The 16,707-nt window shown below is 36.0% G+C and overlaps 1 protein-coding gene across 6 annotated transcripts in view; it reads left to right on the plus strand.

Moving 5' to 3' along the window:
* Nucleotides 1–16,707, plus strand: part of RYR2 (ryanodine receptor 2) — a 341,086-nt gene that overhangs the window by 77,798 nt on the left and 246,581 nt on the right. For all 6 annotated transcript variants that reach the window (XM_052696134.1, XM_052696150.1, XM_052696179.1 and 3 more), the window contains one exon: nucleotides 11,515–11,634. In XM_052696134.1, coding sequence (XP_052552094.1) covers nucleotides 11,515–11,634 — 120 coding nt within the window. The remainder of the gene's footprint in view (nucleotides 1–11,514; nucleotides 11,635–16,707) is intronic.

A 16,707-nucleotide genomic window follows, 5' to 3' on the forward strand; every position in this document is an offset into this window, starting at 1 on the left:
GTGGCCGACCATCTCCTGCCCCTCATCTGGGGTCTGATGGTCCTGCATGTGCACAGTTTTAAGTTAATACAAAAACTGTGGAGAACTCTTATCTTGTGACTAATGACTTGAGGTCTTCAGGTTGCTAGCTGAAGTGACCAGGTAAGAGTTGTGATTATGAAGTGTTCCACGTGACTTGGGATGAAATTCACACACCTGTACTTCTTTCTTCAGCTTTTATGTAATTTAGCTAGGCAGAGGGCAGTTCTGGTTATGTGAAACCCTCAGTCTCTACAGTATGTTTGATTTGTTTGCTATGGCTAACTTCAAATAATTATGCAAAGCTTCTATCAATTTTTAAAAATTTGATAAACTCATTTATTTTGAGTTAGTCTTCATGCTGCTGCTATTTCACTGAAAACATGGGGAAATTCTGTAGTATTAATTTCGGTTTTTACTGTTTGGAGAAGCTGCTACAATTATGCTGAGCCTGAAATTCATCTCACTTGAACTGCAACATTTATCCAGTGGTCGTCCTGGCCTATGCTGATTATTGTAGAGCACATGGAAGAGAGTAGGTACTTGCAGAGGGTGCTCATGTTTGTCTGAAATAATAATTTTGTGAGACAGCGTCTCTCCTTCTGGAAAATCGGTCTTCCACCATTGGCTGTAAAGGCAATTTAGGCAGAGTAGAGGTAAATAAAAGCTAAATGACTAATGATGGTAGCTAAGTAGATTTACTTGGGTGAATTTTAAATGCCTTAAGTTCTGTGTGATGAATCATAATCCAAGTAGTATACAGGAGCTCAGCCAGTCAAAGGGATTTAGTGCAGTCAAAAATACGAGTAAGAGCTTGTGTTTCTTAGCCTCTTTAGTACAGGGCTTGTTATCTGCCTAGCTTTACTGCTGCTTAAAAGTTGTTTAAATTAACTCTAAAATTAGAGTAAGGTAAAAGTTGAAGTATAATTATGATCCAAGTTATGCAAAGTTATATATGTACAAGCATGTTTGAGGGAAATGTGAAGGCTTTTATGGGACTTTAAATTAACCTGTGTTAATCTAATAGTACGTGTTAGTCATCAGGAATGAAGGAATGGAAAATGGCAATGGAAAGTGATATTAACGTGCTTAATTTTTACACAGAATATACTCTGATAATTCGTATGTATTACAGTCAAAAAAGTTTGTTTTTTTTTTTGTAAATACAGCTTTTTTGTCATGAATGCATGCGGGAAATTACCAAAATAACATGGCATAAAAAATTCGAACCTTGATTTCCTTTGGCCAGATGAAACTACTATTCTGAATCCCCTTTTATTTCGAAAATGTTATTTTCTTTTACTCATATTTCTTTAATTTCCAGTTAGTGTAATAGTGCAATTTTTAATAAGAGTGTAGTTGATAAATGGCAGCCCATGAAAGCTTCATAGGGGAATAAAAGTCTTAATTTTGATCTTTCCGTTAGTGTAGCAATTTTAACAGATTTCTTGGAGGCCTTCTTGTAGTTTATTTACGAAAATCTTAAGCTGCAGCTCATATCGTGACATGATACTGTTTGTCTCAGAACTCTCAAATTACAGTGGAAGCAATGGCAATTTATTATATATGTTTCTTATTTCTAATATATGTAATATAAAATACATATAACTTTTTATATCATATATGTAATACTGTATATACTATACACTGTATATAGTTTATTTACTATATACTATACAATGTATAATATATAATATATATAATATAAAGTATTATATATAATTTCTATTAAAAAGAGTGAGGAAAAATGAGATTAGTGTATGATCATGAAAACAGTATTTGAGAATTTGTATTTTGATCTGTGATGAATATACATTCCAGTTATTGTTTGTTGAATGTAGTTTTAAATGTAATGCAAGACCATGAATTCCACTTTATAAATAAAAATAGCCGATTTTTTTTGTATTTATTTTTTGACCTTTTACTTAGTTGGAAATAAAGTGAATCCCACCTTAATTCAGTGTCATATAGAACATGTAGAGATTAATAGAAAATGTGTATAGTGAATATTTTTGTATACCAAAAATGAGTATACAAATATGAATTTGTGGTTTATAATGTTTGAGTTTGTGCTTCTGCATAACCTTTAAGAATTTGCTCATGAAATTTAGAGTAAAAGCAGTTGAAAGGTACTCCTGCTGTTATAATATTATTCATTCATTTATGATAGCTGGTGAGTTTGTTCTGAGGAAGAAACGGGAAATAAATTTAGAGTGAACGTTATGCTCTGACGTATGTGAGTTAAGAAGTATATTTTTGCACTTGCTTAGTAACATATTTTTGGGACTTTGTTCACTGTGGCCTTCTGTCACTACATCTGATTAAAATCTGTGAAGAATTACCTGCTGGTGTGAGAACCAGGTGGCAGAAAGCCTCTTTACTAGATATCTGAAGATTTACTGATTATTTTTTTTTTTGTTGTTGTTGTTACTGCAAGATGTATTGTGCCAGTTGAATCTCACAGCTTTTCAGCTCCGCAGTAATGCTCTGAAGGACTTGAGATAAATGGCTAGAAATGAAAGAGTACCCTTCAAGCTGGGGTAAAGAGAAAATCTTTGTAAACCAGACATTTTTATTATTTCAAAAGACAGGCTTAGTGCAGATGCATCAGGATCTATTTATAGTTCTGTAAATATCAGCACAGCTTTTAATAACAAGTCTTCTACTGCAGTGTGCCATGCTTTTTTATGCAGGACTCTTCATAGCAACCAAAATAGTGTTATTTTTCATTCTATGAAAAAGAGCACAAAGCAACAACTGTTCAAGTTGCTACCCATTTTTTGTAGATTTTTTTTTTTTTTTTTTTCCCCCTCTGGAAGGGGCATTTTTTGATATCAGGTACTGATTGAGTGGTGGTCAGTTGCGGCACTTAGTAAAGTACTTAGAAACGTATAATCTGCTGACTAAAATCTGTGTTTGCTTGATGGTTTGGACCTGAAATCTGTACCAGGAACTTGAATGTTGGCAGATCCTTCATGACAGCAATAGTGTAACATACAAAATCTGGTGTTCTATATGATCATTTTTAGGTGGAAATAATCTAGTCAGGTTAAGACCTGCTGAAGTGTTTTGACATTCTGTGTACCGAGGTTTGCTTAGAGATGTGCCTGTTTCAGGCTGCTGCAGATCCAGCCCCATGTAAACTTCTGTTCCAGAACTTTTAACAGTTGCTGAGAATAACCCTTTGGTTTCAGAAACTGCTCAGGAGCCAACTTGGCACCTGAGAAAGTATTTTTGGGTTGAAGCACCTTCCTGGTTGCATCTGCATTTTTTTGGAAAACACTTCTGCCACTTTATATCCTCTAGATGTGTTCTTTTCAAAAATAATATGAGATAAATAACACAATTGTTGTGGGGTCACTGTTGCCAAGCAAGCCCCATGATCACAGCATGTCTTGTGATGTGTCAAACAAGAGGAAGATTTGTTAGTTCATAGCATTGCATTTTTCCTAAGACATGTCAGGCTGTTGATGCAGTGGTGTGATTTACAAGCTGTGAATGGCAGGTAGCAGAATCTCACAAAGCAGTTGGATGTAAGACAAGTTTGTATACAAAACAAGATATAAAATAGATGACTGATTTACATGGTTAGACATCTGAAAGTGTTGGAGCAAGACTTTCTGGTCTACTTAACAGAGGTTCAAAGGTGGGTAGAATACTCTCTCCTAAAATGGAAATTATTTTTTGTTGTGTAGTATGTGAAGAAACAGGAACGTGATAGGTATAATTATTTGTTTGTGTATGTGATTAAGATTTGGACTTTATGTTGTTAGTATTTTGTAATCTGGTAATGCAACTTAGTGGGAAAAGACCCCTGATTTCTTTTTCTTTGTTTTCTGTTTCTTGAATACTGTGAGCTTTTTTGGAGACATTGTTGCAAAAGTGAGTAAAACACTCTTGTTATCCTGATTCATCCCTGGGTATGTGGGAAATGACAACAGCTATTGGCCCTCTGTTCCTTTCTTCCCACTGCTTGTTGTGGCAAAGTATTTGCTAGAGTAGTCATGAGGCAGAGGAGAGTTCTTCAGCTGAAAAAGCCTCTCTGAAGTGTCTAATTTTTTTCTTGGTGAATGCTTCTTAGCCCTCAGTGCTTTATTGCATCCATTCAGTATCAACAGCCAGTTCTGTGAAGTAATGCTCTCTTTATCTGTCATGATCTATTGAGCCGAAGCCTGGATGGCAGGGAGTGGATATGACCATCAACCATCCCTCAGGTCCTACAGCAGGGCACACACCATGGCCTGCATACTTTTGTCTGTTCCATGGACATCTTTGCTCTTGTAGCTTCCTTCTGAAAGGCTGAAAATTCTCCTGAACGTGGATTTGAAAATAATAGTTTGAAAATCGGAGATGACTGAAAAAATAATGAAAAAACTAAACAAGTGAGTGGCAGAAGATTGAAAGAGTGTATAATTTTGTGTGGAACAGAAGGAAGAGATCAGCATGCAAGTAGTGGATTATAAAAGTGAGGATAAAACAGACTTCAACTGAGGATTTTGTCCCAAGAGATGTCTGGAAGGCCAGAGGCAAATGTGTATTTTTTTCAGAGATAGTTTAGACAGTAAATGAAAAACAAGAAATAAAGTTTCAAAATGAAGGCAGAATGGTAATGTGTACCTGGTGAACAGCTGCCATATGGAGCTCTGACCTGCATCAATGTGGAGAAGGCCAGTCTCTTTAATGGGAGATTTAAAATCTCCTTTATAAACAGTAGTGAAATTATCTGGGTATTATCTTTTTAGTGTTATTGCTTGGATTTTCACAGCAAAATACACTTTGAATCCAGAGCAGTGATGTGAAGAAATCAAGTTGGATGATGCTTTTGTGGCATTTTAAGCTATGTTGAAAATTCATGTAGTTAATAAGCCTTTTGGAATTCTTTATGGTATGCAGAAAAAAATCAATTACACATCAAAGATGCTCAGAAGAGAAGTTGAGAACAGCAGTCTGAGAGAATATTTCAAAATGGAATTAAAAAGTCTAGGAAGCAAGAATTCAGAAAGGTGGTAGACTTATCATGGTGATACATTTCCCATGCAATGCTTTCGTGTGAAGTGAGAGGGTGAATCTTGTAACTTAGAGCAGCTTCAAGATAAAAGCTGGGTAAAAATACATTGACAGAGAATTGGAAACAGAGAGAGTTAGAATGAATCTTTAACATCGCTCTAGAAAAACAAAGATAACACAGTGGCAGATAAGTCTTTTTGGTTGGGAATTAGAGAGGAAGAGCTCTATGATCAATCAGGTAGCTGTGAAATATCAGCGTGGTAGAGAGCACTGAAGTGGAATGAATCGAGAAATACTGCTGCAAAAAGATTAAGGGATGAGAAAGTGATCTAGGACTGAATGTGCAAACTCAAGCAGATGGTGGTGTTACTGACTTAGCCTCCTGAATCTGCTCACAAGATAAAAGTCTGAGAGCTGCTGAATATATCTCATGTATTCTTGCATGAAATGGATGATACGGAGGGGAGGCGACGCATTCATGGCAGGAGCTGGGGAGAGAGGATGTGTTGTCAACTCCTTGCTCTGTGGAACCCATTATTGGGGTAGGAAGAACACAACAAAAGGGAATGTGTTCAGTTTGAGTCTAAGTATTGCGTAACCTTGGAAAAGTTGTTTTGATTGTTTGATTGTTGCCACTTGTTCAGAGGAGGCTTGTGAAGTGCCTGGCTCAGATCATTAATAAAATGTTCTTGTGTTTGCCTGCAGAATCTTGTGGACACCTTTTCTAGTGTGCTGTCACCTCTGTCTTTACTGATACTCACACTAGCAGAATCAAATATAGCAATGATATGTCCCATGCTGTAATCATGCCCTTGACTGCAGAACAGGAAGCTTGGAACTAGTGAGTGAGGGTGTACTGTAATAGCATTCTTACTGAATTCCTAAATTATGTGGAATTACATCAGAGAGAATTTGGCACGCTGGAGCTTTTAAAAACCTGGAAGCAGCCTGCCAGCTGTTCTGTTTAATTTGGTAAACATACTTCTTTGTAGATGTTTTCAACCCCTTTCACCTGTCAACTGTGTCAGATACAGAGTTAGCCACTAATAATCGTTATATATAATCGTTAGGTACGATTATTATTAGGCACTAAAAGCTGAACTTGGCATTTTTTAGGATTGTAGGACTGCAGAGCTAATTGGTGAGAAATAATAAAATGAGTCATCTTGACTGGAAATATGTTCATTTGCAGATGTATTTTTGGTAGTAGAACTCAATCAAGAACAAATACAATAGCACATGCAAAGGCAAGGTCAGTGTACACTGAAACAAACTGTGACACTATTATGTGCTGATCCAGTGGAGTACAGAGCCAGAAGAGGAAACTGAGTATTGATAGTAAATCAGTTTCAGTTCTGTGCACGTTTGATACCACTAGAGGGTGCTCTATTTGAGGATGTGTTTAGCTCATGCAGTTGAGTGTTCTAGCCATTCGGCATTATCACTGCCGTGCTCAGGTCAAATGCAGTCATTTGTTTCACAGTGCAGTAGTCAAGAGAACACAGGTTACACATATTACTCAATTGTACTGAAGTAACTCATTTAGATTTGGTCTTTTGCCTTGTGATTGAGTGTTTCATTTCTGTCTGGTGGCTGTGGAAACCATTGACTGGGATGGGTCCTGTGCCTCTGACGGTTTGCTCAGTGTTGATGTGCAAGCCCTAGGTAAACTCTGCTCTGCCACAGCTCCGCACTCTATTTACACAGGTTTTTATTTTTGTGTTGTAGATAGGGATTTCTTTTTGACAGGTCCTTTGTATCATTGTTCTCTAGTGAAAACTTTCTGACAAATGCTGAATGTGAATCTACATGACTCACGGTTTTTACGTATGTATTTTTAAATTGCCACATGTCTTTATTACTGCAGATCAGCATGATATTGCTGGAATCTGGCAAAATTATTTTGATGAGTAAGTTATAGAGCTCTGTGAAAGGAGGAGTAAATAAATTGGTTATTGTGCTAGCAGCCTGCTTCCTGGTACTGTAGCAAGAGCTATAAGCTTCTGGTCCTCTAGAACTCCATCTATTTTGCATGGGATTTTCTGTCTGGAAGGTTATTTCCTTTAGAATAACATTGAATTCTTATGAAATTACTCCTCCTACAGGATAAAAATAAAACATGTACCATAAAATGTATCTGGACTAATTACAATTATCTGATTGGAAGAATCTACTCTCTTCCTTCTCACCCTACAACAAGTTAGGCTATGCATAAATCCTTCAGTATGCTTTCAAAAATCTTATAATGATGTTTCTAAATTGGTAGTGAAAATTCTTTGCTGTCCTCAGAAAACTTCTTACCGGCTATTCTATACTAACTGTTTTGATAAAATGAAGAATTGTTACCTGTTCTTTACATTGTGTGTTACTGACAACCATTTGCTTTTCGTATAGTTGCCTAATGGTGTTGACTGCTGATCAATTTTTGATTCACCATAACCACCAGATCCTTCTCTACTGCAATGTTGTCTTAGCATTTCTTTTTATCTTGCATTCTTATGTAAAGGATGAGTACTTTCTGAACAGTGTTTTAACTTCCTGATGGCCGCGATGCAACTCAGAGGGTTGTAGTATTGTGGCTTAAGGTATGATGTGGTAATTAAAAGTTTGGGCCCTTTTCTTATCTCTGTCATAGACTTCACTTGCATTCAGCTGCCAGAGCCACCATCCTTAATAGGATGGTATTTCAAAGAAGAGCTTGATAGTTTGACATTAATTGGTCAGTCAAGAATGGAATGGAAAAATTAAGTAGTATTAAGCCTTGAGCATTTGTTTTGTGGTACCTCTCATGGGATTGTTCACAAGATAGTTAATCTATGTTGATAGTGATTCTTACACATTATGAATGTAGTAGTTAATGAACTCTGTGCATCTAGGCTTCTGTTCCTTGTCAGCAGGGATTTTGAGGAAGAAAAGCTCCATCTTAATGTGTTACTTAACTTCTGCTTTGCTACATTTTGCCTTCAAAATCACGCAGAATGAAACTCTTGAGCAATAAGTATTAAAGCTCCCATATGTGATGAAAGTTGTCTCCAGTGCATACTATTCTGATGCTTAACATTAAAGCAAAGGTGATGTTGCTATTGTCATATGTTGAGGTTGTATCACAAGGGTCGTTTCAAGGGACTGACTTATAGATCCTGTTACTGGCAAGCACGTGCTTGCCAGTAACTGTGGAAGTCTTGTACTTGATGGTTTATGGAACTTAGAATCTTTTATTCTGTTTTATAACTTAATACTTATTCCAACACAACAAAGGGAAGCTGAAATAAAGCTTTTAAGTTGAGGAGCATTGTACGCTTTTTGTTGGTGGAAAGCAGTTTGTACAGGTTTTATTTCTAATTGTAACCTACTTTTAAAGTGTTTTTGGCACTGAAGCTCATTGCAAAATTCAGCTGCACAGCTGAGCATTAAATGGGATGTGGTGAAGCATAACGCTGCATATGTAGAGTTTGAGGAAGCTATTAAAGATTGAGCTATTAGAGCCTGTGCTGAGATCTTGATTTGTAGCATGTGTAAATTGATGGAAATATTCCACTAATTGCAATATTTGCTATATAAAACAGCACTAGAAGCAAGTTGGAACATACAAGCAGAACTTAATAGTTTCAACCTTTTAATACTTTATTTTGCAAATGTGACATCCAGTGTCCTGTATGTTATTTCAAAATTCGTATAATCTCGTAGAGAAGTAGAACAAAAACAGTGTAGTTGACAAAGGTAATTGTTTCAAGGGTCAGATAAGGAAAAGTACAACAAATTATTTAAATTAGTAGAAATTCACATTTTACTTTACTGCATCCTCTGTGAAGGAGTTAAGTATATAATTATATATACCCTGACCTTCAGTCAGTAGTCTGATCTACTGGAATGCAGTTCTGAGCATGCACTTCATCAGCTTATGGCTACTGCTGCTGCTTTGATTTTTAGGGCACATTTTTAGCAGTAGACGTTACTATAATGTGGGGAAGTTATATATTTATTTATAATATATTTATTTATAGTATCTTCTCTAGGTCTTTTTTTGTTTGTTTCTGTGGATATATAAATTTCATGAAAATATTTACATAGCCCATAGCTAATAGATGCTAGGCTACTAGAAGCTGTTCTTTCTTGAACAACCCTCCTTGCTTTTCAAAATTGGATGTTTGAAAACTACCAGGGCTTTGTAACATGCACAGGATCTACCTATTTGTTCAAAATGCATCTCCAAGACTCAAAATGATAAATGCAGTTGTGCGATTATCAAAAGCTCATGCTTTTTGAGTCAGTGCAGATAACTGACATAATGCAAGCAGAATGTCTTTCTACTGGAAGATATGGTATCCTTAAAATTATGAGCTGATGTACTGGCTGACACGAAAGGGTTTATTGGGATTAATGGATTTAGCCAAGATAGTGCTAGGGTGGGAGAATAGCTTTCTGACTCAGGTTATCAGTTTAGAAATCTAAGTAACGATTCTGCTATCCCTTTGGTAAACTCTGTTACTATGGGCAGGCAGCATCATCCTTGCTCCTTACTTCCCGTTTATGGAACAGAGACGATTGTACTTCCAAATTGCGAAGTGTGGTTTGATGGATTTCAAATCCTGACCAGGAGAATAAATGAGAGTAGTTGGAAGAGCCATCTAATAAAGTACCTACACTAAGTGGGTAGCTTTTCAGGGTGTGTTTTCTTCTTATTTGAAGTAAGTGGAGAGACAACAGGCACCAGACTATGTGACTGTTATGGTTAATATCTTCCACATCTGAGAATAAATGACAGTACCACTTTCTACACAGAACTTGTGGTTACTGGCACTTAATTTCTCTTAATCTCTTGGTAACATTTTTTTCCTGTATCTGAAAACAGCAAAATAAAAACAACTCAAGGCAGCATCTGAGCTTAGAAATGAAGGCTGCTGTGGTTATAGCAAATTGCTGTGGAAATAATAACAAATCTTCCAGTTTCCAGGGAGGAAACTGTTATGATGAGTATTGTGAATTCATGTGAAGCTGAAGTGATGAGTATTCAGCAGAACAAGAATAATAGAACTATCTATCAGTCTGTGCAAACATCTGAAGGGCTTTTAGGTCTGTGCTATTGCCCTTTTTTCCCAACTCCTTTGGCATCTTTTCTTTTAAATATAGTATATTCCATACAATTTGCCTGTTTTGATTGTTCTGAATATGAACCTGAAAGTGCGTGCCATTTTGTCAGTTATAACAGTATATATACATACTATTTTTAATTAGATTTTGTTTAGAATGAATATCTGTTAACATCATTCCATTCAGGATGACAGGCGAATGCCATTGTTTATTAACATGTATTATGTTGACTAATTATGTGTACTTTACAGCAAAAGAAGAAAAAAATGTTATGGAAATAAATTGGGAAAATTTGTGCATCAGGGAATTTAGCAGTTGCTCTATTCCTTTTCTTAATCTTCCAGCAATTGTCATCTACATAATGTATGTATGCTTGGTGATACTGTGCAATTGGTTTGCAGTCAACTTGAGCAAGCAAGGTTATAGTGCATTAGATGGTTATCTAAAATTAAGTTTATCTAAAATTAAGTCTTAATTCAAAACTGAATTATATTTTTGTAGCTGTCAGTATATAAGGATTTTTGCAGGTAGGCTATGTAGAAATCCTTTCAGACTTTCTTTAAAAACAGTGTACAGGGGGAGAGACTGGGTGGTACACACACTGATAGAGATTTATGTACGAATACTGTGTCCAGTTCTGGGTTCCCCAGTACAGAAAAAGACAGGGATCTCTTGGAAAGAGTCCAGCGGAGGGCCACAGAGATGGTGAAGGGCCTGGAGCTTTTTTCCCTATGAAGAAAGGCTGAGTGAACTGGGTCTGTTTAGCCTTGAGAAAAGACTGAGAGGGGAGCTGATCCATGTCTATAAGTATCTAAGGTGTAGGGGGCAGAATGGCGAGGCTGGACTCTTTTCAGCAGTGTGGAGACAGGACAAGGGGAAACGGCTGGAAACTGCAGCATAGAAAGTTCTGCACAAATGTGCGCAAGAACTTCTGAGGTGAGAGTGACAGCTGGAACAGGCTGCACAGGGAGCTTGTGGAGTCTCCTTCTCTCGAGACATTCAAGAACCGCCTGGGCACCTACTTGTGTGACCTGGTGTAGGGAACCTGCTTTGGCAGGGGTGTTGGACTTGATGATCTCTGGAGGCGCCTTCCAACCCCTACAATTCTGTTACGTAGTAAATGTATCAGTCTCTGTTGTCAAGCTCTGTTGTCAGCCTCTGTCTGTGGAGGTACAATGTTGGCATTTTCTCCAGCAATGTTTTTTTAAAGAAGGAGTTATAATTATTTTCATTGTTTTGTCCACTTTCTCTAATCAGAGAATTGAAATTATGCTGGGATTCAATTCGGTTTGTGTTCACGGATAACTGCTTCTAATTTTTAGCAATGACTTTTTATATACTTCCCCAAGTCAGAAGTATAACCACTGCTCTGTTTTTGTTTTTTTTTTTTTTTCCTAGGATGATGAAGTGGTTCTGCAGTGCACTGCAACTGTTCACAAGGAGCAACAGAAATTGTGTCTTGCTGCAGAAGGATTTGGCAACAGGCTTTGCTTTTTGGAATCCACATCAAATTCTAAGGTACTAATGACTATTTTATATGTTGTTTTTGGAGCAAGAATATGCTTATAATATGCCAGCTTTGATGTATTATACACAAATCTGTATACCAGAATGGACAAAAACAAATCTATCAAATGTGTAATGAATATTTTATTCCCCTTTGAAGTTTAATCAACTCTTCATGACAGCTCTTTGCTTGTATCCTAGTGCTGTGTTTTTTGTTTTGGTCTGCCTTTTAAACTAACTAGCGTCAGAAGTCCATTTTAGCAATGTGCTTGTTATTTTGGTTGCCAGAACTCAGTACAGTACTGCAGTGCAACTTCTATGTACTTCAGTACAAAGACGTGTTTGGTTACTTTAATTTTTGGGCCACAGGAGAGAGTGATTATTCTACTTGCCTAAGTTTGCATTCTATGCCATTTACGCTGATATGATTATTACCTTAAGCTCTTCTAACTCCCTAACCTAGCAGAGTTCGCTATCCAATCCTGCTAACTCTGCCATATACACAATAGATACAGTATTTTGGGGGGGAGGGGAAAGCATAACAAGGTTTTGTATTTCACAATTACGTATGCTCAAATAAATTTCCAAGAATACGAAGAAGTGCTGCCTTAGGGTAGAACTAGTTTTGTGACCAAAAATAATGGTTATACCTGGACTTAAAAACTGTAGAAAGGCAGGAATGTTTCTAGTTTGCTTTTTCTTCAACTACAATAAAAATGTTTGGTGAGAGAATGAAATAAAGTATCTGAAATGACATCTAGAAAGATTTCCTTCCAGAAGAGATGTTTTTTTTAGCTTGACAACTTCCATAACATCCCTTTGATTCCCTGGTACATTGCAGAGTAATGCTTCATTTTCTGTCTCATCATTTTGAATGCATTATTCATCACAATAAATTTTTCACTAGGATATTAATGATTCATTGTAATAGCAGAGATCTTGATGAAATCATTCATGCTGCCCTGTTTCAAGTGGATCTTTTAAACAATAAAAATGTGCTGGGATGGAAGATGTTGCAGTGCTAGTTGCATGTAAGGCCAGAAAAATCTATTTATTGAATTTATCATCACTTGGTAAATTTGGATGTTTAAATCTACAGTCTCTCTCACACTACATAAAACTCACGAACATTCTTGTCTTTAAGAAATACAGTGTAAATTTCATATCAGTTTCCTATGCTTACTTGTTCACGTAGTCTTTCCTTGACATTTGGTTAAGCAGTATTCTACTCATTCTTCAGGAGCCTGGGGAAAAGAAGCAAGCAAAAGAAAACCCAAGCAGCTCATTCTTGCTTTAATTTTTAAATGCTGATTGTTCCTAGGATGAGATCATTTAAAGTGTTAGGAGAAGCAAGTATTGAGGAAGCCATAAAACTTCAGTCAACTTTGCTTTAAGGGTTTGGTAAATAGGAGTAAATAAAAATGTTTTCCTCCCTAATGTCTTTGGCCGTGCAATGTTACTGTTGCATTATTTAAGAGAGAGCATAGAAAATATTACAGGAGACATATGGTAATTAGAGGATCCAGCGGAGTTTTTGCACCAGTTAAAACATTTCTCTCACGTCCTTAAGAATAATTTCTATTTATAATGGGTTGTGGCCCTCTGTAATGCAGGAGTAGTGTTGCATATGAATCATAGCTAGATATCAAAGGCCGAGTACCAATCTAAGGTCAAATATGTGTAATAGACATCGGCTATTGTCCTGAGCTTATGTTTTTGAGAATTCTTTATATGATCAAATTCCAAATATGAGTACAAATTGGCATCTGACATAGAAATGCATATGAAGCAAAGATGTGGAACTGAATTCCTCCATGTGGAAAAAATGACACCCATTGACATTGATCAACACTTGCTGAGTGTTTGTGGAGACAAGAGTAGATGTGAGCTCAGTGAGGTGGTGAGTGGTGTGTTTCAGCAGTGATGACAGTGGCAGTGAGTCACCTCCACTGGTGCAGATTTTTATGAGTGCAACATGTAGTTTCCTCAGAAATAAACAGAGGGCATTACTTTCAGAGCAACCTGAGTACATCCAGGAGCAGGTTATTCTGATCTTACAGAAATATTCATTATTGAATCCCATGTTGTCAAAGATAATGAATTTTAGTGTAATGAGGTCCTATTTACTAATAAAAATAAGTAAATGTTCTTCCAATATATTTTTACAAACATAAATTTTCTTTTTCAGTCACAGACACTTATTTAATATTTTAAATATTATATTCCTATAGATCAGTTCTCTGGGTACTTTTGAATTGTTTGACAGAGATATTAGTGATTTGATGTTAGTGATTTAAAATCCAGAGGTGCTTACCCAATACTTCTCAGGTCATGGTATTTGGGATTATTTTTTGCTCTAAGTATATTTCAGAAATACCAAAGACAGTTATTTAAAAAATAAATAAAGAAAAAATTCAGAGAAAAAAAGAACCAAAAAATACTCAGTATGTAAATATGTTTTCATACTACATGACATGCAATCTAAAAAAGCAGCTCTGGAACCTGGAAGACACAATCCTATTAATTTTACTGTTAAGAATTAAATGATCATAATGCTCCAAGTGATGCCACTGTATGAAAACATAGCATGAATGATAATGGATGCATACATTGTATCTGTTACCAGCTAATCAATACAAGACAAATTTTAAATGCTCTTTTTGCTTTTAATTTTCTTGATATATTTTTCAGGCTGTTTGGAACATAAGCTATCCAACAAAAAAAGTAAATCAAAGGTGTATGGTTTTTGTAATTTAAGAAACAACTCATGAGTTGCAAATTAGACTGCTGAAGTTACAACTTGCTTTAGTATTTAATTGTCACTTATTTTAAAAAAAACACAATAATATTGAAATATTTACGGAAACGTGAGGCTGTGTGTGGTGGGTGTTTTAATTTAATGTAAAGGTGTATGGAATTCAAGCTGTGACATAAAGCGAATAAGATCTGAAGATTCCATTAAATCAGTTTCCTTTTCCGATTATGTATTTCTGCTAAATTTTCAAGCCTCTCATTTTTTGAGGATCAACATATAAAAAGGAGGTATTAAGCTGGGCAATCTCAGTGGAGATACTGCAATGAAAATAGAAATGTGATGTAAAAAGGTCAGATATGTGGTGTGCAATCCTGTTATTGACTTAGGGAGTGTTCTGCAAGCTGTTGAAGATCTATCAATTTGCTAAGATGTATTTTCAGAATCCTAGTCTTTTCAGTACTTTTCCTTTGAAAAAGAAGTTCAACTGTGTGATGGCTTTATTTGTTTCCAAGTAGTGTTAAAGTCTTGCAACTCTTAATAATCTTGATAATTTCTTAATAAATCTTTATAGGGTAAGTGCTGAAGGCTGGAAGCAGATTGTTTGTCCACCAAATCATTCTAATTTTACAAAAAACTGTAAGCCCTTGAAATGTTAATGAAGTGATTCAAAGAGAATATTTAGACTTCTTTTGATGGGAGTTCTCATTTGCTGAATGATTCTTGTTTGAGGAGAGACACAGCCAATAGTTGTCCAATATGAGCATGACCACAGCATCTCAAAGCTTGCTGCATTGCCTTGGCTAGATGACATTATGACACATTCCACTACTTTTCAAATATTTTCTCTGATAGTCTTTAGAAGCATGTATTTTGGTTGTGTAAGTGGAATAGTTGCAAAGCAGATTTTAATCAGGCTGATATTTGGTTAAGAATCTGAAAACCTGAGATAACTGACAGCTTCCCAATACTTTATTGTTTAAGCTAAGAACACATGAAAGTACAAATGCTTATTTCAAGCCCTTTAGACAAATGTGTGAAGAGTCAAGTTGGCTATGCAGCTATATTCAATGCTTGAAATTGTGTTACTGTTACTTTGTACTCAGCATTTTTAAGTTGTTGGGAAAATAAGTGCAACAAAAGAGTAGCAAGCCATCTGTTTTTTGGGTGCTGACTTGCAAGATCCTTGTCTTTTTGACATGTGACTTTCCTATGAAAACTAAGGACAAATATTTGTCCTTTTACAACAGTGAATGCCATAACTTGCTATCAAGAGAGTAATTGCACCATTCAATTCAGGGTGTTAGTTTCAATACTCTGGATTGAAAGGGGGAAACTGAGCAAGTTGAAAGGAATGAGAGGTTGAAGTTGTATGTGTTGTGTATTTATGCTTGAAATTCAAATACTATGCTAATAAAATACTAGTTGTTTTTCATAGCTCTCTTAATAACAGCAGAAGTTGGGATAAACAAATACAGGCGTAATTTTTGTTTCTTAAGCAAAAGAAGTTACTCTGCGTTTACTCTGTTTAGTATTTAAAAAAAATAAATTGCTAGATGGTAAAAAATAATTACATGTTTAAACTGTATGTATAAATGCTGAAGGTCAGAGTTTGGGCTACTTTTCCTGAGTTTTACGTAATTTTCTACGATAATTTCTGAAAGTTTGCTATTTGTTTAAAAGTCTGTGTGTATAAAATGTGGGCTCACAGTTGAAAGCAAACCACTTTTACAACTCCAATTTGTTTTTTCTTTTGGGAATCAACACTTATGCAATACCTGGTGGACAGGCCTAATGGTGTTGGAATTCACGTGCAATGTATAGTTGCATGTTCCCATTCTATCTAATATTGCTTGTAATTAATGAGCTTAAAATGTGCTTTCTCTCTGTCGTTTTTTTGGTTGGCTTTTTGAAATACCCTATATGAGTTAAAAGGAGTTTTATGGTTCCCTGTGCTTCTGCACAAGGATTTTATAAAGTGGGGCTGTGTGGGTCTATTTCTTTGCTGCCTTTGCTTGCTCGTTGGGGAGCTGGGTGAGCTGGAAGGGACTGAAGCAAATGTTTTGCTTGATTAAATGGGACAGCTTTTTGTGTCTCAGAAGACAATCTTGTAAATATAGTGAGTTCTTGGTAATACCTAATCAGTGCTTTTCAGATTTTACTCCTTAGTCCTTTCTTAACTCCCAGCCAATTACAAAGAATACTTGAAGCTTCCAAAGGGCTTATTTGTACTTTTTTCTTGGCATGTTTACAGAGATGTCATCCATAAAAACATTGCCTTTCTAATAGAACTGGCTTTTTAAGCACCATTAAAATAAATATACAATTTGAAT

The sequence above is a fragment of the Tympanuchus pallidicinctus genome, unplaced genomic scaffold (genome assembly GCF_026119805.1).
Source record: "Tympanuchus pallidicinctus isolate F22 unplaced genomic scaffold, pur_lepc_1.0 scaffold1, whole genome shotgun sequence".
NCBI lineage: Eukaryota > Metazoa > Chordata > Aves > Galliformes > Phasianidae > Tympanuchus > Tympanuchus pallidicinctus.